General features: G+C 48.2%; 3 protein-coding genes across 3 annotated transcripts; 2 read left to right on the plus strand and 1 right to left on the minus strand.

Moving 5' to 3' along the window:
* The first annotated feature begins 1,066 nt into the window (after positions 1-1,066).
* Positions 1,067-2,807, plus strand: LOC122386889. Its single transcript, XM_043376601.1, has 3 exons — positions 1,067-1,546; positions 1,727-2,692; positions 2,802-2,807. The coding sequence occupies exons 1-3, from the start codon at positions 1,067-1,069 to the stop codon at positions 2,805-2,807; spliced, it is 1,452 nt and encodes a 483-aa protein (XP_043232536.1).
* A 90-nt stretch (positions 2,808-2,897) lies between these two features.
* On the plus strand, positions 2,898-8,545 carry LOC122386902. The gene is made up of 2 exons (XM_043376628.1): positions 2,898-3,221; positions 7,027-8,545. The coding sequence occupies exons 1-2, from the start codon at positions 3,101-3,103 to the stop codon at positions 7,818-7,820; spliced, it is 915 nt and encodes a 304-aa protein (XP_043232563.1). The 5' UTR covers positions 2,898-3,100; the 3' UTR covers positions 7,821-8,545.
* A 2,670-nt stretch (positions 8,546-11,215) lies between these two features.
* LOC122386890 (inhibitor of nuclear factor kappa-B kinase subunit beta-like) lies at positions 11,216-22,654 on the minus strand (the record flags this gene model as incomplete). Its single annotated transcript, XM_043376603.1, has 5 exons — positions 11,216-13,652; positions 16,110-16,197; positions 21,010-21,151; positions 21,697-21,841; positions 22,502-22,654. Coding segments are annotated over 5 exons (607 nt in total), but the record flags the coding sequence as incomplete, so codon positions are not given.
* Positions 22,655-22,787: the final 133 nt, after the last annotated feature.

Consider the following 22,787-nt stretch of genomic DNA (forward strand, 5'->3'; position numbering starts at 1 on the left):
GACGGTGTGAGGGTGCGCGCTGAGGAATACAGAATCTACAAGCTATTTCGGCAATCATGGCGAACTTCGACTTGAAACTTATCCCGGAGTATGATGGCACTAGTGACTTTTCGTGTTGGTATGAGAAGGTGGAACTGGTGTGTGGCCTGCAAAAACCGGCAGTGGACTTGGCCGTGGTGGTGCCGTTGAGACTGACAGGGGGTGCCTCGGCTGTTTATCGCCAACTGAGTGAAGCCGACAAGGCGGACGCAGGGAAAGTGAAGGCGGCTTTGCAGCGTGCGTTTGCAGTTGACAAGTTCAAAGCCTACGAAGAGTTCCGAGATCGCCAGCTGCGGGTCGACGAGTCCGTCGATGTGTTTCTGGCGGACCTACAAAGACTGTCGTCGATCTTCGGAGGCATTAACGAAGAGGGATTGAGCTGCGCATTTGTGGCAGGACTGCCCGAGTCCGTGCGGCACGCTCTCCAGACAGGCGCCCGCATGGAGTCCCTGTCTCTGTCGGAGATGGTGGACCGGGCCCGTGCTATCCTCTGTCGAGATAGCGTTCTGGGGGTAGCTGCAGCGGCAGACCACCGCGGTCCGCGCCGTCAGGAAGCCACCGTTTGCTATGCGTGCGGACAGCCCAACCACTTGGCCCGCGATTGTCTTCGTGGTCGAGGTGGCCGTGGACGTCGAGGTGGTTTGGGCGGAAGCAGGCTCTGCTTCCGGTGCAGCCGACCCGGCCACGTGGCAGCTACCTGCCCGGAAAACGGCGGCGGAGAGGTGGCCTCAGCGCCAGCCTCCTCTCCGGCTCACCAGTGAGTGGCGCTCTGCCGACCACGCGCCTGTCGGTGGACGGAGTGATGTGTCGAGCCCTCGTGGATACCGGATGCACCGTGAGCGTCGCGCACTCCTCCGTTTGCCGCCGCTGGTCTGCGGAGCGAATCAACGTTGTGACACTGAGTGGAGAACGATACGCATGCGAAGGCAGAGGTTACGTGTCAGTGCAGACCATGTTTGGTGCTCGAGTTGAGTTGGAAGTGCTGGTGTCTGCTAGAAAGCCTTTGAACTTTTCATTCATTCTGGGAATGAACGGCGTGACTGCTCTGCAGGGCGTGTTCGTTAGTGCATCCAGTGAAGTGAACTTTGGAGTGGACTCAGCTGTGCCGGCCGCTCCAGTTGCAGCGGCTGCCAGTGGCGTCTCGGATGGAGCAGCCTCATCGCTGCATCCGGGCTGCAATGAGACGGCGGCGCAACCCGAACCGACACCGACCGACCTGCACCCGGACCGGGCACCAGTTGTGGATGCACCAGATTATGCCGTGTACTTTGATCCGACATCTAAGGCGTGGAGAATGAAATGGAAGTGGACTGACGGAGCAGAGCCGGAGTGCTTGCAGAACACTGTCGCACAGTACAGGGTGCCGTGTGACGCTCGCCGTGAATTTGACGATGAGCTCAAACGTTGGGTGGAGCAGGGCTGGCTTATTCCCTACAACGAGTCAGAGCTTGGCCCACCAAAGGGTCTGGTGCCTTTAATGGCAGTCCAACAAAAGAACAAATCGAAAGTGAGACCTGTGCTTGACTATCGTGAACTGAACAACTACTTAACAGCTCACACAGCTGACGCAGACGTCTGTGCGGACCAACTGAGGAAGTGGCGACGACATGGCGAAAACGTTGCGGTCGTAGATCTACGTCACGCGTATTTGCAGATTCAGGTTGACCGCCAGCTGTGGCCGTTTCAGACGGTGATGATCGAAAACCAGAGACATTGTTTGACACGGCTCGGTTATGGATTGTGCGTGGCTCCGCTCGTCATGAAGGCGGTGATTCGGACGGTTCTGGAACGTGACGCGGACGTAAACCGGGCAGTGCTTCCGTACGTGGACGATCTGCTGGTGAACGAGGACATTGTTAGCGCAGAGCGAGTGGTGGCTCATCTGGCGAACTTTGGTCTCGAGTGCAAGCCTCCAGAGCGGGCGGCAGGCGGTGCGCGTCTGCTCGGTCTGCGAGTCTCACGGGAGCTTGGCAGGCTGGTGTGGAGCAGAGACAACCCAGTCGGACCACCACCGGCTGTGATCACGCGCCGTGGAGTGTTCTCGTGGTGCGGACGCCTGATCGCTCACATGCCCGTGTGTGGTTGGCTCCGCCCTGCCGTGGCCTGGCTGAAACGACGCGTGAATGACGTCACACAAGGATGGGATGACATCACCTACGACGGAGTTCTGCAGAAGCAGATTAGTCATGTCGCGGCTCGGGTAGCCAGTCACGATCCGGCACACGGTCTGTGGAGCGTGCGGAGCGACCGCGCTGTGGTTTGGGTGGATGCGAGCTCCGTAGCAGCGGGTGTGGTGGTGGAGTCACCTGACGGCGACGTCATTGAAGACGGATGCTGGCTGAGGAAGGATGAATCCACACACATAAATGTTGCGGAGCTAAATGCGGCCGTGAGAGGCATCAACGTGGCCGTCGCTTGGGACATGCGTGTCATCGATCTGCGCACGGACTCGGTCACAGTGCACCGTTGGATCAACGATGCGTTGAGCGGCCGCACTCGGCTGCGCACCAAGGCACACGGAGAGATGTTGATCAGACGCAGGGTCGACATGATTCGACAGCTGGTGGATGAGCTCGAGCTGTCGCTGTCTGTAACTCTAGTGCGGAGCGCAGCGAATCGAGCAGACGAGCTGACCCGAGTGCCGAAAGACTGGGTGCGTGATGAGTCATCGCCTGCAGCTACTGAGACAATGGTCGGCTGCGAGGCTGCGGCCAATGGGCTGGCATTGCCTAACTCTGATGACGATTCATCGGGTTCGGCAGTACTGAGAGGAGGCGATCAAGTCGCAGCTGCAGGTGGTAGCAGCGCTGAGGTGGATCGGATGACGCCGCGGGGAGACTCGGCCGGCGCGACAGAGGACCGGACGGAGGATCAGCTTGCACCAGGAGGCTCTGCTGATATTGCGGAGGCCATCGCAGGAGTGCATGACCGCGCCGGACATCCCGGGGTTCGTCGGACACTGTACTTTGCACGGCGTGACATTTCAAAGGACGTGACGCGAGCTCAAGTGCAAAATGTGGTGAGCCAGTGTGACGCATGCCGCTCAATCGATCCGGCGCCAATGAAGTGGAGGCATGGCTCGTTGGAAGTGTCTGACGTATGGAAGCGACTGGCAATTGATGTAACGCACTACCGGGGCCAGTCGTTTCTCTCGGTTGTGGACTGTGGACCCTCGCGGTTCTGTCTGTGGCAGAGGTGCACAAATAGCCCAGCCTGTCTCCTACACGGTCTCCGATGGCTCCGGTTTGTCTCACCGATCATCCTTAGGTATATCCCAACATATCTATACTTTCAAGTAAAGCTGGTTATTTACATTACAGTTATTAATATTTACAGGACGTAAACGCTATTCCTGAAGTGTTTTTATTTCTGAAGCTATCCGCAGATATATCGTCATTTTTCTAAGAAGCCGACAGACATACGGTATGCGCTGATTTGGGCAAAGTGCGAGGCAGGACTTGGTACACCTCCACCTGAAATGCATACTGTTGGTGTATAAATAGACTAGAGTGAGGCGGTCTGGTTGTTGACTGTGTCTGGAAACACTGGAAAGTCAAGAACTACCCTCATAAAACCACCGGGACGCTCAATTAATTCCTCTCATCCAATGAGGGCTCAGTTCCACATGGACCAGACGGGCGTCCATCTGCCGTCCCATAGTGTCCCTCTCCCGTTTAGTGGGGCAGTTACTACTTGGTGGGCTGAATTGATGAAATACTAGGACTTACTCCACAAGGAGATCGAATGGGTCGGAGCGCTTTCAATATGTATTATACATATCGTCGTCAGCGAATCGATATGTATAATCGATATGTCTTCTTCGATACCCGACTCGATTCGACCCGTTATTGATTCGCTGACGACGATATGTATAATACATATTGAAAGCGCTCCGACCCATTCGATCTCCTTGTGGAGTAAGTCCTAGTATTTCATCAATTTAATTCCATCTCCACATCATGTCATTTGGTGGGCTGAAGGTGAAGTGACGTAACGCTGCAGTGTACGGTGCACATCAGTGTTTCTGTTTAGGAATATGAAACTTTAAGGAGTGTGTAACAAGTTTTTTCCTGGATCAACATTACTTCATTTAGGTAAGAAAACATTATTTGAGGACGATTTTGCAATATTTGCTAATGGGACGAAGCCCATTAAATTGCTATGGAATACCTATCATAGAATACCTATCATATTGAGGACCACAAACGTTCAGAAAACGTTTTGACTGTAGGCTTTAAGAAGCGGCTTTAAATCCTTTTATAATCCATCGCTGACTATACATCTATACTGCAGTCTATACACATTTCACGTGCATCGCTAATCTCTTCGCTAATACAGATCCTGGTCTATTTTTTCTTGCTTAGCAAACCTCAGCTGTCTTGTAAAATTTTCACGACGCATTCATACATTACAGTTTAGAGGCAGATAAATCCGATATTCCTGTTTTCTGCGTGGCTCTGTGAGGTCGGTCCCTGCCATGGATGGTGTGAGACCATCCATGCTGCCGATCGTTCGACGCGCTAGTTTTATTGGGGGTTATATGACCGAAGGACATCGACGGCCGACGGAACTGCCTCGCCTGGCGGGGTCACCAATGTGGAACACGCTGCCGGTTTTTCCGAAGTAAAACTGGAGATTTGCTAGACAAAGTTAGACTAAGTAAATTAATGTACTTAGCCATATGAAAGCAAATGTTTGACAGAAAGTAAGCGGCCATTTTGTCGCTGCTGGAGACAACTGCCGGAAAACTAATTGCATTCCCGCAACATCCAATTACTCATCGATACGTATCAAATGAAGCAGGGCAGATTACCATATTATTTTTCTTAGGATGTCGGAATATAACAATATGTTAAGATACCAAAAAGGTGCAATATCCTTGTTTATAACACAGCCTTTGTTCCGAGTCTGTGCCTTTGGATGGATCTCATGTGCTTAAAATCTTTAGAAAATGCACTAAGTATCCATTTGAATTATTACTTATGCCAACATGAATGGTAGAAGAATAATCAATTGTAATTTGTTGTCAAGTCTAGATGTGTTTTCTCCACTGTCAACGACTGATTTCTTCTTGCTGAGTAATGTTTTGCAACCTATTAATTTCTATGCCAATGGTGGCTCAAATATTGCTGTTATAGCTATGCAATGTGTAATCTTATATTGTTTAAATAAAGTTAGGCAAATTCAACTGAAATCATGACTGTAATATTTGAAATATGTCATCTGATTGACCTTCATCATACCAACATATAGCCTGGGCAAGGATTATGTCAAAAATGGCAAGGCAAGAGGAAAATAGAACAAGTCAGATTGTATTGCCACTCCTTTAGTCAGAGAATGAGGACAAGTTATAAGCAAAAGCACAGATCACCTTGAAATCTTGAAATCAATGTCAAAGCCTACCTACCTGACAAGTTGTATGGTCTCCCTCTTTTTAAAGTAATGCAATGCATTAGGTAGGTACATTGCTAGGTGTGAAGTTTATGGAGAACTTCACAAACCCCATTACAAATCAGTTTTATAAGCATATGCTTCAAATTGCTATGCTTCCCACACTAACTGAAAGGTTTTTGAGCAAACTCATGAGCAAACTCCATGCCAGCATATCTTGTTGTTGAGTAAACATGTTGACTACTTAACTGGCCATTCCTTTTTCTATAATCATATTTATTACAATTCTACACAGACCTGTAGACAATTCATGACACATTTTCCACCCACAAAATTATTATATACACAACTGAACACAAAGACTATGTTTAAAATAATCACATATCTGTTGCATTTTTGCTGTATAGGTACCTGTCTATAAAACATGAATAATTTGATGTTGTGAGCCTTGTGCCCAGATGAATGTTTGTGGTATTGGTGTTACAACAAGGAAATTGAAAATTTGTCATGCAGTTTAGGGAAGTTATACCTAGGTAATGTTCAAAATGAAGTGAGATGCCTTCAATTACTAAATCTCCAGTACATTGAAGAGCTATATATTCTTTTGAAGGAAATTATTAGGTACCTATTTACATTAGAGCTAGGTAGGTAGTTACCTGCATGTTAGCATCTTTCAATGTTGTTCTTTATCAATCAAAATGAATGGAAAATTTAAAAAATAAGTAGAAGTGATCAGATAGGATAGGTAAAGCAATTTCACAATTCATTTGACTTTCAGTTTCAGTTCTCATCAAGCCAATTATGTTGGGTACCTACCTACTTACCAGCACCTCCATAATCGCTCCCAAAAATGCCCCCTGCCACGAACCTCTTATGAAGAGTTTATAGAAGTGCAGGCTGCAGATTTCCGGCCCATGCAGAGTTTTCATTTCTTTGGCAATTCCTTAACTCCACTTAGAGCTCACAACCTTCTATTACCACACCATCACATCACAAAATATAATGTGAAAGTCCGTATACACTTTGCTTACACTGCACAAGACACACATCCACAGCACAGTACAGCAACTGAAGCGAGCTGTTCACTGTTACAATTATCTTTCAAATTCAACTGACACCGATAGCTGGTTACCACGCAACGCGATAGCAAATGGCGTCAGCTTGTCCCACGAATGGCGGTTGCTATGGAAACCAGCTGACGAAACTTTACCAGAACCCATTTTCGAACAGGAGTTTTGTTAAGGCGCCCCAAGAATTTGTGCGCCGTTTTTCGAAACATGCCCACCACTTTCGTAGTTTTTCATCCTACATTTTACCTACACGGTGTCTCATGAGACACAATGTTAATCCAATGGGAACTGTCTCGTGGGTGTCTCATGGAGGAGATTTGTAGGAACTGTTTTTGAAGACACGTAAAGAAATGTAATGACCAAATGCCGTTGACAGCTGATTGTACCGACCAATTGCTACCAGTTAGCTGTTTTTATAGTCATTTTTGTACAGAAAACACAAACTGAAATCTGTCTCGCGGCTACCCTCTTCGGCTCTTTCCTGTCTCCTACATTGTAGGCAAGTAGGAAGGTTTGTGCACTTCTGGTCTGTGGCGACACCTGAGTCGTCCGGACGCTGATGTCACGATCGCTCAGCTCGAACAGATCTTCTTCGAGCGCGGGGCACCTGAGGAGCTGCTTTGTGATAATGACACCATCTTTCGCAGTCGGAGTTTTGCGGCTTTTGCAGCGAGGTGGGGCGTGCGTCTTCGATTTAGGGCGGTTCATGAGCCGGCTGGCAATTCGATAGTTGAGCGGAACCATCGCACGATCAAGGTCATTGCTGCGCGAAAACAATGCTCGGTGGCCGAGGCAGTCCACCTGTACAATGTAACGCCGCGCGAGGGTGGATCTGCACCCGCGAGTGTCGTGTTCCGGTACAATGTGAGGGACAATGTGCGGCCCGCTGCTGCACCGCCGGCGCCCAACCCCGTACCAGTGAACAGTGAGGCAGCCGCGTATCGTGTTGGCGACCCTGTCTGGGTACGTCGTCGGGGAACTCGGTGTGTTGATGCGTCGCGTCCCGGCACGGTGTCTGATGTCGTTTCTGAGCAGGTCGTAGAAGTCGATGGAGTGCCGTGGCACGTGAGAAATTTACGCCGACGGAATGCCGCCGTCGAGGAGGGGCCCGTTAGTGAGGGCGACAGTGAGGGAGAGAGGGACGGTGAGAGTCTGGTCATTACCGTGCCGGTGGTGAATGATGCGGGCTCAGAGGGGAACAGTGGGCCGGAAGTCGTGGAGGGAGAGTCAGCTGAGATTGTGGGCGAGGAGGAGCGACAGATTCCACGTAGAAGCGAGCGGGAACGTAGACAGGCCCAGTATTTCCAATCGATGGGTTGATCCTTTGAGATCAAGGGTGGAGTGTAGTTTCAGTGATGCTTTTCGATGCTAAGTGATGCTTTCCGCGATGCGAGTCGGATGGACTTCGCTCAGGCGGTGTCAGGTCGCTGCCGCCGGGGCCAAGCTGTGTCCGGGCAGGCGGTGAGTCAGTGAGCAAGATGGACTGACGGTGTGAGGGTGCGCGCTGAGGAATACAGAATCTACACATTTACAGAACTTCAGAGACGATATCGCCAAAATGCATTATCTTTGATGCACATCGCGAGCTACAAGTTCGCACTGGCGACGACTTGCTGCAATAGCCTTCCTGGGTATGTACTGAGTTTGACAAAGAGGGTAATATAAAAACCACCTTTTTTCTCTTGGCGGAGGTATATAAAGGAAGTGAATTTTCCACCAGTGCATCCGTGCTCGGAGGAGGAGCTTCGGCGTCAGACCAGCTGCCAGGAGCAAGAAAGCACACTGAAAGAGCGTACTGAACACAGCGAAGGCGGGTTGAAAGACAAAGAAAGAACACCGAAAAGGCGCTGAAGAGTCAAAAGAGTCCAGGAAGAACACCAGAGTAGAGCCGAAGAAGAGGCGAGGTAGTGTGACAGGAACTCAGAAAAACGCTGGATGAGCAGCGAGGGGACACCGCGACAGCTCTGAAGGACCGCTGAACGGACATCGAGAACACGGCGAAAGACACCGGAGCAGTCTCCTGGAAAAGTGAATTGGAACGCTGCCAGAACCAGTCGGGAAGGTCCCAAAGAACGCTGAGCACAGGCACAGTGATCCCGACTAATAAACACTTCGACATGAAGTCGTCCTCTCAGAAGCCATCGCTTCTCTCATTCTCTACCATGTCAGTTCCCTGGAGGTTCGGCCTCTCCCTCTCTACCATGCCAGTTGCCTGGAGGTTCGGCCTCTCGCTCCGCTGGCTCGGCCTGCTGCTCCTCTTCTCTCCGTTCCCCGCGGCTCTGTCCGTCCCGCAGAGCCACCAGTACCGCGCCCGGTGCGTCCAACACGCCATCGCCCCCCTCCGCTCCTCTGCCTCCCTCTCCCCCCTCCAGTGTTCCGCCCTCTGCCTCCGCACCCCCTCCTGTATCAAATGGAGCCGTAATAACACCCTCTGTCAGCTCTACCCCCTCCACTCGGCCTCCAACCCCCTCACCGAGTCAAACAACTCCCTCTACCAGAGTAAACTCCCCGAGGGGTTTAGTCTGAGCGCCGACCGGACGGTGGCCTACCGGGCCCGGCTGTTCACCCTCCTGGGCGGCACGGAGGCCGTCATCTCCGCCTGCCGGCAATATGACCCGGAGGCCGTCCCTGCCGTACCTCGGACGCAGGCTCAGTATGAAGCCATGAAGGCGCTGACTCCTGCAGGCAAGTGGCTGCATGTTGGGGTGCGGGAGCCGCGGGTGGAGGGCGAGTTCGTGGACATGCTGACCGGGGAGCGGGTGGACGTGCCGCCCCAGTGGTTCTTGTACGGCGTGGTGCACAAGAGCACCAGCAGCAACTGCATGGTGATGCTGCCCGGCGGGCTATACACTAGCGAGTGTAATGTCGCTCGGCACGGACACATCTGTGAGTACAGACCCTGAGCACGGACACATCTGTGAGTACAGGCCCTGAGTGCACGGACACATCTTTGAGTACAGGCCCTGGGCACGGGTACATCTGTGAGTACTGATAATGGCCACATTTGAGAACAGAGACCGTAGGATGGTCAGATTTGAAAGAGTAGGCTCAGCATGGCTAGTTGCAGTTGAGGACAGACTTTACCAGCGGGTGTTCGCTGACCTCGCGCGGACGCCTTTGTGAATATATGTAGGCCCTGAGAGCGACAACATTTGTGATCAGCGAGGAAGGGCCCTGAGAACTGCCGACAGTTGTGTGCAGGCTCTACATCACAGCTTTGATAGGCAAGTGTCGAAGATAGCATCAAACATAGCACCTAATGTTATCGTGAGCTCTACTTGTTAAGGACGCTCCAAGTATATCATCACCGCAAATAAGCATTGTCGTGTTGGGTGGCTGAGCCACCATTGTACACCAACAACCAGCAGCACGAATTTCAGATTAGAAATTTAGAAGTGCGCAACTGTGATTGGTACAGCTTTATAGTGTGTGAGACGTGAATAATAAAAAAGGGTGCGGACCACCAGCCGCTGTGTAGTTTAGGACCTGTCATGCATACTGTAGGTAGAACCTATGATGTAGGCTGCGGTGCTACAACACTTCGGGAATCCAAGACTGTGATAAGGGCACAACATATACCTACAGCCTATACTTCCACACGTGCTCTGTGGGAGGAGTACACCGCTGGTCTGCCCTGGTCTGTAGGATTGTCTGATTTGACAGCGTGACTTTTACTATTACTCTGTTTCACAGACGTCTTCGATAGTCCTCGAATCTGTTCGAACATTCATAACAGAGACACCGACATATGACTCCCGTCTGTCATCCCCGCCGCCGACCTCTGGTGACCTTGACCCTTCCCACCCGCCGACCTCGGGTTGACCTTGACCCTTCCCACCCGCCGACCTATGGGTGACCTTGACCCTTCCCACCCGCCGACCTATGGGTGACCTTGACTCTTCCCATCCACCGGCACATGGGTGACCTGGACTCTTCCCATCCCCCGACCTATGGGTGACCTTGACCCTTCCCACCCGCCGACCTCGGGTTGACCTTGACTCTTCCCATCCACCGACCTATGGGTGACCTTGGCTCTTCCCACCCGCCGACCTCGGGTTGACCTTGACCCTTCCCACCCGCCGACCTATGGGTGACCTTGACCCTTCCCACCCGCCGACCTCGGGTTGACCTTGACCCTTCCCACCCGCCGACCTCGGGTAGACCTTGACCCTTCCCACCCGCCGACCTATGGGTGACCTTGACTCTTCCCATCACCCGACCTATGGGTGAACTTGACTCTTCCCATCCTGAACAAACACTACGCGAGCTCTGTAATGAGCTATGTAACGACTGCGTGCCGGAAAAATACCCTTCTTTGTCGTTGCCATCATATTTACGTGTAAGTTACTACGTAGTTAGCGGCCACGAGACCAGAGGCCTCTTGCACCAAAATCCTCTTGCACCAATGCTTGAGTTATATTGCGTGGCATACCCAGTCCAAGTCTCAAATGTAACAATTTGCGTGCAAAATTTAGCAAGCACATGTAGGATTATGTATTGGGCTATTGCAAACAAATTTACCACCGTTAGATTAGCTTATTCTGAAACAGGTTTTTTGATTTTACCTAGCTAGGTAGTTTGGTGCAAGAGGCCTCAGAACTGTGGCAATGTTAATACAGTGTCTTTAGCTAATAGGTACTGATATCCAATGATTTTTGTTATTCGGTTTTAGTGAAGAGCACCTTTCTGCAGCTCACACATTGAAAACGACCACAGGCGGTAGGTTTGTGTATTTCACATCGGCTGAAATACGCGCGCAATAACAAACCAATACTGACTAGACACAAAACAACCGCACGAAATAGGACGAAATGCAACGAAAGAAAGTCGACCGATGTAACATGACTAAGCGAGTAGATAACTAAACAGGCAGGCAAATAACTAGTTTGACAAACCTAAGAAAGAACGGAGCTAAAGAAGCTAAAGCGCCTCGAAGCACTTAACACGTGCATTGGACGCAGAAGATACAGCCTACATGTGCTCAAATTTGAGAAAAATTATATCTGGCGTATTGGAAGTTATCTATACAGACACGTGCATCAACAATTGAGCACTCCAAATCCGTTCTTTCTTAGCTTTGACAGACTATACATAGGCAGGCAGATAGGCAGCTAGGCGGAGATAGCAAAACTAAATACCTCACGAGCCATCAGGACGAATGGCATAAAGCCTGAAACAGACTCTTTCCGTAGTCAGGAAATCGCATGCGAGATCCTATTCAAATACATGGAAACACGTTCGCATCAATCGCAAGAACCTCCCGCAAGCGATTGATGCGAGAAGAATTATAATGTATTTGAATAGGCTCTCGCATGCGATTTCCTGAACGCGGAAAGAGTCTGTTTCAACCTTAAAACAGCTGAGCCTAAGACGGGGCAAAGATGAATGCAGTAAACAGAAAACAGGTTTTTGAGTATGCGACATACAATATCTTTTAAAAGCTCACTGAATGTTTCATAGATATATGTTAAACTTTATCCAACTATGTAAGAGGGTATTCGCTTTTGGTGTGCATTCTCAGCTAAAATGGCAAAACATTTCATGATTGAAAATCTAACGGAATTCCAATGATATCACCGGAGTACAATGTCAGAGCCAGCCTACCAATCTAGCGCAACCTGTCTTAGTGAGTCACTTCCACGTCATCCTGTCATTTCAAACCCATTGCAATCCGCCAAAATGGCTCATTCGTTCGTTTTAGTTCGCGCATTGCGGATCAAGATCGAGAGCGTATATAACGTAACGTTACGTCGTAACATAATGCAGGGAGTAGCACAAGCACGTATGCGCACCGTAATGCGCGGAGTAAATATATACTGGGTAACTGAAAGCCGGTAATAATATAGCCTCGATATTTGATAGCCATAACATAATCAGCAAGGCGATTATTACATCATGAAACATCAAAATAGTCTTCGTACAAAAACATTGAAAGCATGGTCATTTAGATAAACAATATGGACACTTACACAACCAGCAAACCAAGGATATCTAGGAAACAAGAAAACATTTCTCATATTTCCGCAATAAGTATCGCAATGACAGCACAAAAGTAAAATGGAATAATTGTCGAGCTCATCCACTTATAATCACCACTAACAACGAACTAATCCATTGTAACATCTCGATTTGACAATTAACATTTTCATAGAGCAACGTCCATCAACTGAAGTTGGGCGTTGATCGCGTGTAAGGCAAGTCTTTCAGTCACCTCTAAACCAGCAATTCGACAAACAGCATCGGCAATCAACTAGAAAAAAACATCGGGAGTTTCTGAGCTACTCTAAGCTACAGTAAACATGACTGGAGAAGCCCCTCCCGGTTAAAAGCCAAACCAAGTCCATGACTGAGCGGCTCGGACAGTCGGTGTAATCATACTCTTTTTAAAGGAGCATTGGTCGTCCTGAAATTAGCTTGAAATAAGCCGAGTGACTTCTCATAAAATAAGAACTAATTATTTTCAGCATCGGTCGGCTGTCTCACACACATATTGTTGTTCAAATGGAAATTGAGGGTAAAAGAGAGTAACATTGTGCAAAGCGCGAGTGACTGTCACAAACCTCGAATAGAGCGGTAATAATCATGGTAAACCGTATAGGTCATCATTCATTGAATGAAGTCAATCACTATGACCACCTTATGTTAAAATAACAGCTAAAGGATAAACGAGCGCGCAAAGGCTGGAAATCGCACACTAAAATCAATAAAAGTATTCTGAAATGCCTCCGCTCGTATCACAAGTCTAACCTAAAACAACCGGCAAAGCATCAGTTCCAGCCCAAGGATCTCTTGAGCTCGACTATGTCCACCTACTCGCACGCGTAACATTCTAGTCTCTAAGGCCTTAGACACAATTATTTCTCGCTCATCAAAACTGCATAAAGAGCCATAATTATAATCATTATGGCACTGGCCGGCATCATTTTCAAGGCACTCAGACTGCAGTACAGTCTCGGATACCTCCCAGACGCGTACAGTCTCGAAAAAAGGCTGTCGCCGCCCACCCGAACTGACCCTGGTTTTTCATAGTCGGCCGCAGCGGACACTCACGGCGACTGCAGCGCCGCCAGCGACTAGTTGAGGAAGCTCCAGTCTATGTTCTCGCCGTCAGGTGGCGGCACGGTGTCGGCAGCCCGTAGCAGCTCGCTGATTCTGCGAATGAAACACATGCCGTTTTACAGCCCATTCTGTAATTACTTTTCCATGAAATCTGTTATGACTATCTGTTCTGTAATGACTGTCCAATGCAATCACTTAAGCAGGGTTAAAAGTGCATGATTGTGTCAGCTTGAAAGAAAACAGAGCTCAAAATCCTCATTCTTCACTACGCAAAAAATACTTGCCTAGGTGTCACGCATTTCCTAAACGGTAATAATTACTGAATAGCAGGCATCAAACGTAAGTGAAGAATAATTCGACCTGGGCCTCGTCTCATAAAGCGAGTCCGTAACTTACGTCGGTTTTTGGTCTTGTATTGCAAGTGCATATGAAGCGATGACGATAGTTTGAATCGTTGAATTTATTTATCTTGCAAGCAATAACAGAAACTGCACTCACTCGATGTCTCAATAATGTAATAGCAACAAACAAGCAGCCATCCTCGTGGAAAACCTCAAAAACCAAAATGGTTCCGAAAAAGACGAAGCCGACAGCAAAAGACTTACGTCCCATAGCACTAACCGATATTTCTTATAAGATTTGCATGAGCGTCATCAAGGAAAAAATCGAAAATCATCTAGAAGAAAACAACGAGATACTAGAGACTCAAGCCGGCTTCACGAGAGGAGGGCGGGTGGAGGACAACCTATTCCTTCTAAACTACTGCGTAGATGAGAGCTACAGAAAGAAGAAACCTCTTTTCGTAGTAGCAGTGGACTACAGCAAAGCGTTTGACTCTATAGCAAGAGGGAAGATGATCCAAGCATTGAAATACTACAAGATCGATCCAAAGGTGATTGACTCAGTTGCCTCAATCTATACCGGAGACGTCACACAAATCAAGCTCAATGAGGACATTACAGAAGAAATAGAAGTAACTAGTGGGATAAAACAAGGTTGTACGGGAAGCACGAGCTATTTCAAGATTGTGACATACCTAGTTATGAAGAGTGTTTCAGCGACAGAAAAAGGGTTCCGAAACGAACACGTACACATACCGTTATTATTTTTCGCAGATGATGGTTTGATAATTAGTCAATCTATGGAAGACACGAAGGTCATGTTGAAGGCACTAGCGAAGTCCAGCGAAAGTTTTGGCTTGGCGATTAACAAAGATAAAAGTGCCGTAGTCATCTACAACAGCAAAGAACAACCTAACGAGATCGAAGGAATACCGGTCGTCAACGACATAAAATACTTAGGAGTAACCATTAACAACAAGAAAAACATGTTTAAAGAGCATAAAAAGGCAATGATTCGAAAAGCTCAGAAAATGTCTAATATGACGATGGGCATGATCGGTAAAAGCTGCAACAAGCTAATGATTGGAAAATGTTTTTGGAAAAGTCTAGCGCTCCCATCAATACTCTATGGCTCCAACATCATATCACTAAGCGACAAGGAAACAAGGCAACTGCAAATCTATGAAAACTCCGTTTATAGACAAATACTGGGAGCTCCGAGGTATGCACCAACTTGTACTCTACGCGGAGACGTGGGGGCATCGACTCAGATGAAAACGAGGATCATGGAGGGCCACCTGCAATACATAAGAAGCACAATGCAAGGGACAAATGAACTCTTAAAAGAAGTCATCCGGATCCAGCTGGAAGAAAAAAGGACAAAATGGGCAAAGACTACAGCTGAATACCTGGCAATGGTGCAACTCCGAATTCCCGAGCTAAGAAACATGAAGAAATGTGCAGTAAAGAACAAGCTAAGAGCTTGGGACAGTCAGCAGTGGCTCTCTGAAATGAACGATAAAACGAGTATATCAATGTACAAACGCCGAAAGAAAGAAATTAAGGAAGAAACAATATACGACAATACACCAGCATCCAGCATACTATTCAGGGCTCGCACGAATACGTTACCATTGCATGATAGAAAAAGGCACAGTCAGGAAAGTACCGCTTGTGAGCTGTGCGGGGCGGAAACAGAAAATATCCAACACTTCGTGCTCTTCTGTCCCGCACTGAAAGATGCTAGGAACTCCATCACGGCACTCCAACAACCATATATTGAGGACTATGATAAAGTACTAGAAGACTTCCTTTTTGAAAATGACTGCCACCAGTCAATGGAGGAAAAGAAGAACAACTTATACCAATTATGGAGATGTAGAAATAACAAATGAACGCCAAAGAGGAAGATCACAAGAATCGATAAAATATCAGACGAAGATACCTAATACGGATGGGGTGGCGTTGCAAAGCCAACACCCCGAGAAAAAATCTGATCTGATCTGATCTAACAGAAGGGAGAAGGGGAAATAAATTTATCGCTTCACATGCGCTTGCAATACAAGCCCAAAAACTGGCGTAAGTTAAGTTACGAACTCGCTTTATGAAACGAGGCCCAGGTGGATGACACCTAATCCCTAGCTTCGTCTTGCAGTCAGTCATATAGCACATTAGCACAGCCCCTCGCCCCGGTGGCGCCGCCACTCACTCGGCGTGCAGGTTGAGGTTCTCCGAGACGGCGTCAGATGTCTCTAGTGTCGCCGAGTCCAGCAGGCCGGACAGCGAGAGCAAGATACCTATAAGAAACAGGTAGATCCGATGTTTGAAAGTAAACAAAAAGTAAAGCCCCAGTCACAAATTTGACGCACCTGTGACATTTCCTGACACCCACGTGACTATTCAGTATTAACTTTTGTGTAATGCGATGTTTTGACCTTATTTAAAGTACTGAAAGCTCAAAATGTATGATTAATGTTGTTTAAAGCAGCATATTAATAATTATGTTTGTAAATTATCGATAAGCTGCTTATAGCAGGTCACGTGATTGCTACCAGATTATGTGCTCAGAAAGCATCTTTTCAACTTCGATTTTGAACAATTTTTACCTCCTTTGAGGCCAAATGATGGACGGTTTGAGGCACACGATGAAATGCTGAATCTATTGATGCCAAAATTTGTTCGTTTTTTGCATTTTTAGACTAGTATATCCTGGCTCAAACTTTGACCAGTTTGTGTGTAAACCCTATGGTGAAGGGAAAACTTCACGCCCAGCACACGCCCAGCAGACGTCTTTACAGTGCTGCCAAATCGTGTTTGGTGGGGGTCGAGCGAGAGCGCGTCCGAGACACCGCCTGGGGCCGGGGGCCGGGGGTTGGAGTTCTCTGTGGGGGATACAGAGACCAGTTACCATCACAGACACACCGCCAGGGGCAGTGTCCTGATTTTCGTGAATTTGGGTGGAAACCCACACCTAACAGATTCTCTTTGTGACGTCCCGGAAAGCCAAACGACGTCCCTGACAGATAAAAGTCGATAGGTATGTCGAACACCAAAAGCAAACTAACAAAAAGAAATATCACCTCTGTAGCCTAAAAACACGGCTATGCAAAATGACAATAAATATATCCTAAGTCCTCGAAAACTCACTCTTACACTCAACTCCCCTTTCCTGGCCAACTGCCGCAACAGTAAACAACGCGGTTTTATTTTATTTTTGTTTTCTGTGCGTCAGATATGGATAAGTTTTTTCCTTTACCATGTGAAGGTAATGCTGCCATATGAAGGAGAAAAGATGTCGGAATAGAGGGATCTGAGGACGTCGTTTTCCACTTTTCAGTTTTAGTAACTGTGCAGTGTATAGATAAAAAGTAATCATGCGAATATATTACTTGGACATTTATTTATAAGCACGCAACATACCTTTTGTATCAAATTACTGTAACATATTTAATTATTTTTTCCCCTCAGAAGGTCACAGTAACGAGTTAGCGCTGCCCCTTGAACATGCCCTTCAAAAGTAGTTAATTTTGCATATGTTGATAGTGGTTGGGGAAAAAGTTTAATGTTTATCTGTTTGAATTAAAATAAAGCCACCGAATTTCAACAGTATTAATTCAAGTATGTCGTCCTTGGCTTAAAAATACACGCAATGTTGGGGACGTCGATTGACCTTTTTATTCCCATTTAATCGACGTCGGTACAAAACTGAAAAGTGCACAATGATTTCACATTTTTTCCAGCCAAGAAAAATTCAGCATCCACCTTGGAGTTTTCTTAATTGAATTTCATAACAGGAAGCTATGGAAATTAATTTTCCGAGCTGTTTTCCACCTCTTTGTTTGGACGTCTGTTTTTTTACTTCAGTCCTCTTGCTCGATATGATATCCCTCTTATGACGTCAATATTTAGTGATAGCCGCTGGCTCTTGGGCTGATTTTTGTTGAAGCATATTTGTTGTTGACTGTTATGTACGATCATGGACAAGAACTAGACATCTTCAAAGTGTTGTTTTGGTGTTTGTGGTGAATGCTTGAATTTTGTATTTTACTAGGGGTAAACTGGCATTACTTTGTGTCTATATATGATCATGTGAGGTGCCTTGAGGTGGTATTAGTCAATATTGCCAGTGAAAATCGCTGATTTTAAGAGATTTAGGTAAGGGCTTCAGTGGCTTAGGCTCCGCACCGATATCGACGTCCTTTTGAAATAGCGACGTCCTCGCGGCTTCAATCACACTCTCCGAAAAATCAATTTCAGGACACTGGCCAGGGGCCGGGGGCCGTGGGTTGGAGTTCTCTGTGGGGGATAAAGAGACCAGTTACCATCACAGACAGTACTGACAGGGCCCGGGGACCGGGGGTTGGAGTTCTCTGTGGGGGATACAGAGTCCAGTTACCATCACAGACACACCGCCTGGGGCCGGGGACCGGGGGTTGGAGTTCTCTGTGGGGGATACACAGAGACCAGTTACCATCACAGACACACCGCCAGGGGCCGGGGACCGGGGGTTGGAGTTTTCCGAAAATAAAAAGTGGTGTTAGCGTCAGATATCACAGCGTTGGCAGAATACCCATTGTACCACAAAATTATGGTTGTAGGGTCTCCGTTCCGTCGTCTCCATCGTCAGGATACTGAAATCCTTCTCCCCCACGCCGAAACCCCAACTCCGGGATGGACATGGGCACCTTTATCTTATGCGGGCTGCTCCCTTGGAGCGGCACCGCTGCTCCCGAGGGAGCGCACCCCGTAGCCGGGTGCAGTGAGTATCTTGGGGCTGGTCGGCCTGTCCTTCGGGATGGGCTCGGCCCCGGTGACTCACTAGGGTGCCTGCCCTGACCAATGTCTCCCCCTATATCCTATCATCCTCGCGGCTCTGAAATGGTCTCATTGGACCGAAAGGGCCTACCCCCCCCCCCCAACAAAAACTGAGTGAGCATAAATTCCAAAACGGTTGTCCAATAAAAGAAAAAAAACATGGAGCATTATGCATAGTGTGAACGACGGCAAAGGCAAGACAAAATAGAGTGAGCTTCTCCAGCCGCAGTATCACGCAATATGAACAGCTGATTCCAGAACCAACTACTCGGTGTGCACTGAGCACGACACAACAAAAGGGAGTCACGACATAATATTAATGTCACAGTAAAAAGCGAATTAAACGGCAAACACCGAAATTCAAAACTGTATTGATCGTGTAGCCAAGAACAAATACTACATACCGTTAAAAATCCAGTCTCGGCACATTACCGATACCTAACACCCCACCCTAGTGGCTGGAACACAGCTTTCAAGCGTGCATATCGCGTCTCAGCACCTCCAATTGGAATGCATGGCATATTTTCTGCTCCCAACACGTGGCTTAGTGCCCTACCAGTTGGAAGCAACACATATGCTTTGTATTCCAATGGGAGGTGCTGAGACGCGATTTCCACGCTTGAAGGCTGTGTTCCAGATTTAACCCGCGCCCCGCTGGGCTATTTAGCCATACGCGCCCTGCTGGGGGGGGGGGGGGGCAGATTCTGCCCCCCCCCTGTCTAACTTCCGAACCGATGGTCGTAGAAAGACGGGGAAAACGGCAATCGAAAGCTCTCAACAAGGCGGATCTTAAGAGCCCAAAATTTTTTGCTTAAGTAGGTCAGAGGTCAGGTCAAGGTCAGGTCAAGGGTACAAAATGCAAGTTTCTACAGTATCGGCCTTGCACCGTAGTTGGCGAAGAATGGACTGAGACTGATTGCCCAAAACGTGTTCTTAGACTACCAAGACAATATTCGTTGCACACAATGTCATTCAAAGGTCAAGGTCAAGGTCAGGTCAGGTCAGGTCAGGTCAGGTCACCAAAAACAAAATATAGAAAAGGGCATGTGCGACACATGTTTTATGGGTCATTTTACTCATGGAATTCAATAGGCACACTCAATAAAAGATATGGACCACCTCTGGATGAATTTCAGGTCGAGGTCAGGTCAAGGTCAGGTCAAGTGAGGTCAAATTTTGAAGTTGGTTGTTAAGGCCTAAAAAGGTGTCTATCCGATGCAGTTTTTCACGACGAATCGAATGGTGCTATTTTTGTTTCCGTATGAGGTCTAGAACTTCCAAAAAAATCATTTTTCAAAATTTTTGTGTGTCGTGACGTCATAAAATTTTGAATAACTCCCACATTTTTGAACCGATTCTTCTAAAAATTGGTATGTAGGTGCACATAGACAACTTCTTTGACATATATTCCGGTTTTTTCGATACACTCAAAATTTTGGATTTTATAAATAATTTCCCCAAAAAGTCAGTTTTTTGAGAAAATTTTGGCCAAAATCCAAAATTTTCAAAAAACCGAGATAGCCATTTGATAGACAAAGTAGAATCACGTATAACCTTTTTTGTTACGTCTTGATTCCTTTAAAAATGAAGATGTTAGCGGCGTTTGAAATTTTGCCGTTTTTGAGGCGAAAATGGCGAACATGACGTCACTAAAACGTCAATTTCTCAAAAATTTTCCCACGGATTTCGCTCAAATTTTCAGGGAACGTGTCAAATTGATGTATGATAAGGTACTGAAAGTTTGACGTCGCTGGCGTAACGCGTTTAGAAGTTATTGGCGAAAAACGGGAGGGGGGGCAGATTCTGCCCCCCCCCCCCCAGCGGGGCGCGGGTTAAGAGCAGAGGCCTCTTGCACTAAACTACCTGCTAGGTAAAATCGAAAAAACCGGTTTCAGAATAAACTAATCTTAAAGGTGGTCAATTTGTTTGCAATAGCCCAATACATAATCCTACATGTGCTTGCTAAATTTTGCACGCAAATTGTTACATTTGAGACTTGGACTGGGTATACGATGCAAAATAATCCAAGCTTAAACGGCGCAGTAAAACGGCCAGGCGACCAGTGGGGACCGGGCGCTAATGTCGAACATTTGGGTTTGTCGTCATTGTTTGTGAGTGTTTGAATATTGTGAGTGCCAACTTATTTCAGCTGAATGAACGAATATGCTGGTCTCCTAGCTGATCATCAATGTAGCTGGATTGCTGTATGTTTTTATCCAAGCTTTGGTGCAATAGGATTTTGGTGCAAGAGGCCTCAGCTCAGCAAAGTCAGCTGACCAGTAGAGTGTCCTCACCGTCAGGGCCCGCGGTGAGCAGCTCCTCCACCGACTGACTTCCCGCCACCGGGGCGGGGGCGGCGGCGGGGGCGGGGGCAGCGGATAAGGCGGGGGCGCCATCCGCCACCGCCGGGGCGGCCGCCGCCAGACGGCCCAGCAGCTGAAACAGACAGCAGAGGACGGAGGCGTTAGCGAGACAGGTCATCAACAGGACAGTGCAGTGAGATACTTCAGGTGCCTGACACTGCGGCAGGTATCATCGAAACAAAGACAAATACATGTATGTGACGTGTGTTTGATAATAGTACACAAGAAAACCCGTAGATCATCACAAAGGTACAATAAAATGTCACTGGTGGAAATGACACTTGGCAGGTTAGCACGACTAAATAAAATGAACAGACCACGGCACGACTGTAAAACCTCCACCGTTTAGCTGTAAACTTTCCCCTGCCTCCCCAACGAAACAGCTGCAAAACCACATAGAACGCCTGTTTGAATCCCAAAAGGCTGTAAATCCTCCACGGTCGACTGGAAAACTCCCACAGTACGGCAGTAGAACCTACCACGATAGCCTGTTATACCCCCTACAGTAGGGCAGTAGAACCTACCACGGTAGGCTGTTATACCCCCTACAGTAGGGCTGTAGAACCTACCACGATAGGCTGTTATACCCCCTACAATATAGGGCATGGTAGAACCTACCACGATCCGCATCAGGTTCCAGATCTCGGCCTGGCGCTGTTTCTGGAATCGAGTGACGAGGTCCAGGCCGCGCTGGAGCCCCTCCAGCGTCTCTGTCAGCGGCTGGAACAGGGCCAGGGCGTACCTCTCCACCTTCTGCTGGTCACTGGGGGTACAGAGGGGGTACAGGGGGTGTCACAGGCTGGAATAGGGCCAGGGCGTACCTTTCCACCTTCTGCTGGTCACTGGGGGTACAGACGGGGTACGGGGGGGGGGGGGGAGGAGGGGTACAGGGAGTGTTCAGGGCGTACCTCTCCACCTTCTGGTGGTCACTGGGAGTACAGACGGGGTACAGAGGGTGTCAACTTTTATAGTGTATTCCCCAGGCCACTCTGTAGCGCATTTCCACACACCACTCCTTAGTGTATTCCTCCATTACCACACCCCTCTGTAGTGTATTCCCACACTAACCATACACCACTGTGGAATATTCCTCTATAACTGATCAGCCCCTCTGTACAATATTCCCCGGCCCCCACTAAACACTCTCTTAAACGGCCTTTCGCGCACCTCTGTAGTATATTACCCCACCCATCTGTAGTGCCTTCTCACCTCTGTAGTATATTCTCCTACCTCTAGTATATTCCCCACCTCTGCAGAATATACCCCTACCTCTGTAGTATATTCCCCTACCACTGTAGTATATTCCCCACCTCTGTGGTATAATCACCCACTTACCACACGGCCTGGTGGACGTATTTGAAGGGCTGATCGCGGTGTATTCCCCCACTGTCTACACTGCCCTGTAGTGTATTCCTCCACTCACCACACGGCCTGGTGGACGTATTTGAAGGGCTGATCGCGGTGTACCAGGAATTTGGCCACGATCCGTATCATGTCCAGATTGCTGGAGCAGCGGCTGCGCTGTTCCTTCGGTCGCCGCCGGTGGCTGTCGTACGCCAGACACGCCTTGTTGTAGCTGGGGGGGGGGGGGGGGGGGCGGAGGTCAGAGAGAGGTCAACCAGTGAGGTCAGCAGGAGTACAGACAGGGTCAACGGAGGTCAGAGGTGTTAGCTGAGGTCGTCGGGTTTGTGTCCCCAAATCCTGCACTC

This window comes from Amphibalanus amphitrite, unplaced genomic scaffold (genome assembly GCF_019059575.1).
Source record: "Amphibalanus amphitrite isolate SeventyFive unplaced genomic scaffold, NRLGWU_Aamphi_draft 000266F_arrow, whole genome shotgun sequence".
NCBI classification, from domain to species: Eukaryota; Metazoa; Arthropoda; class Thecostraca; order Balanomorpha; family Balanidae; genus Amphibalanus; species Amphibalanus amphitrite.

What these genes read in the sequence shown, in the direction of transcription:
- LOC122386902 (XM_043376628.1), top strand. Translation starts at nt 3,101, where the DNA reads ATGAAGTGGAGGCATGGCTCGTTGGAAGTGTCTGACGTATGGAAGCGA. An exon ending in CTGTGGACCCTCGCGGTTCT is followed by an intron (nt 3,222 to 7,026) that starts GTCTGTGGCAGA and finishes TGTGCACTTCTG; the next exon opens with GTCTGTGGCGACACCTGAGT.
- LOC122386889 (XM_043376601.1), top strand. Translation starts at nt 1,067, where the DNA reads ATGAACGGCGTGACTGCTCTGCAGGGCGTGTTCGTTAGTGCATCCAGT. An exon ending in AACAAAAGAACAAATCGAAA is followed by an intron (nt 1,547 to 1,726) that starts GTGAGACCTGTG and finishes TGGCCGTTTCAG; the next exon opens with ACGGTGATGATCGAAAACCA.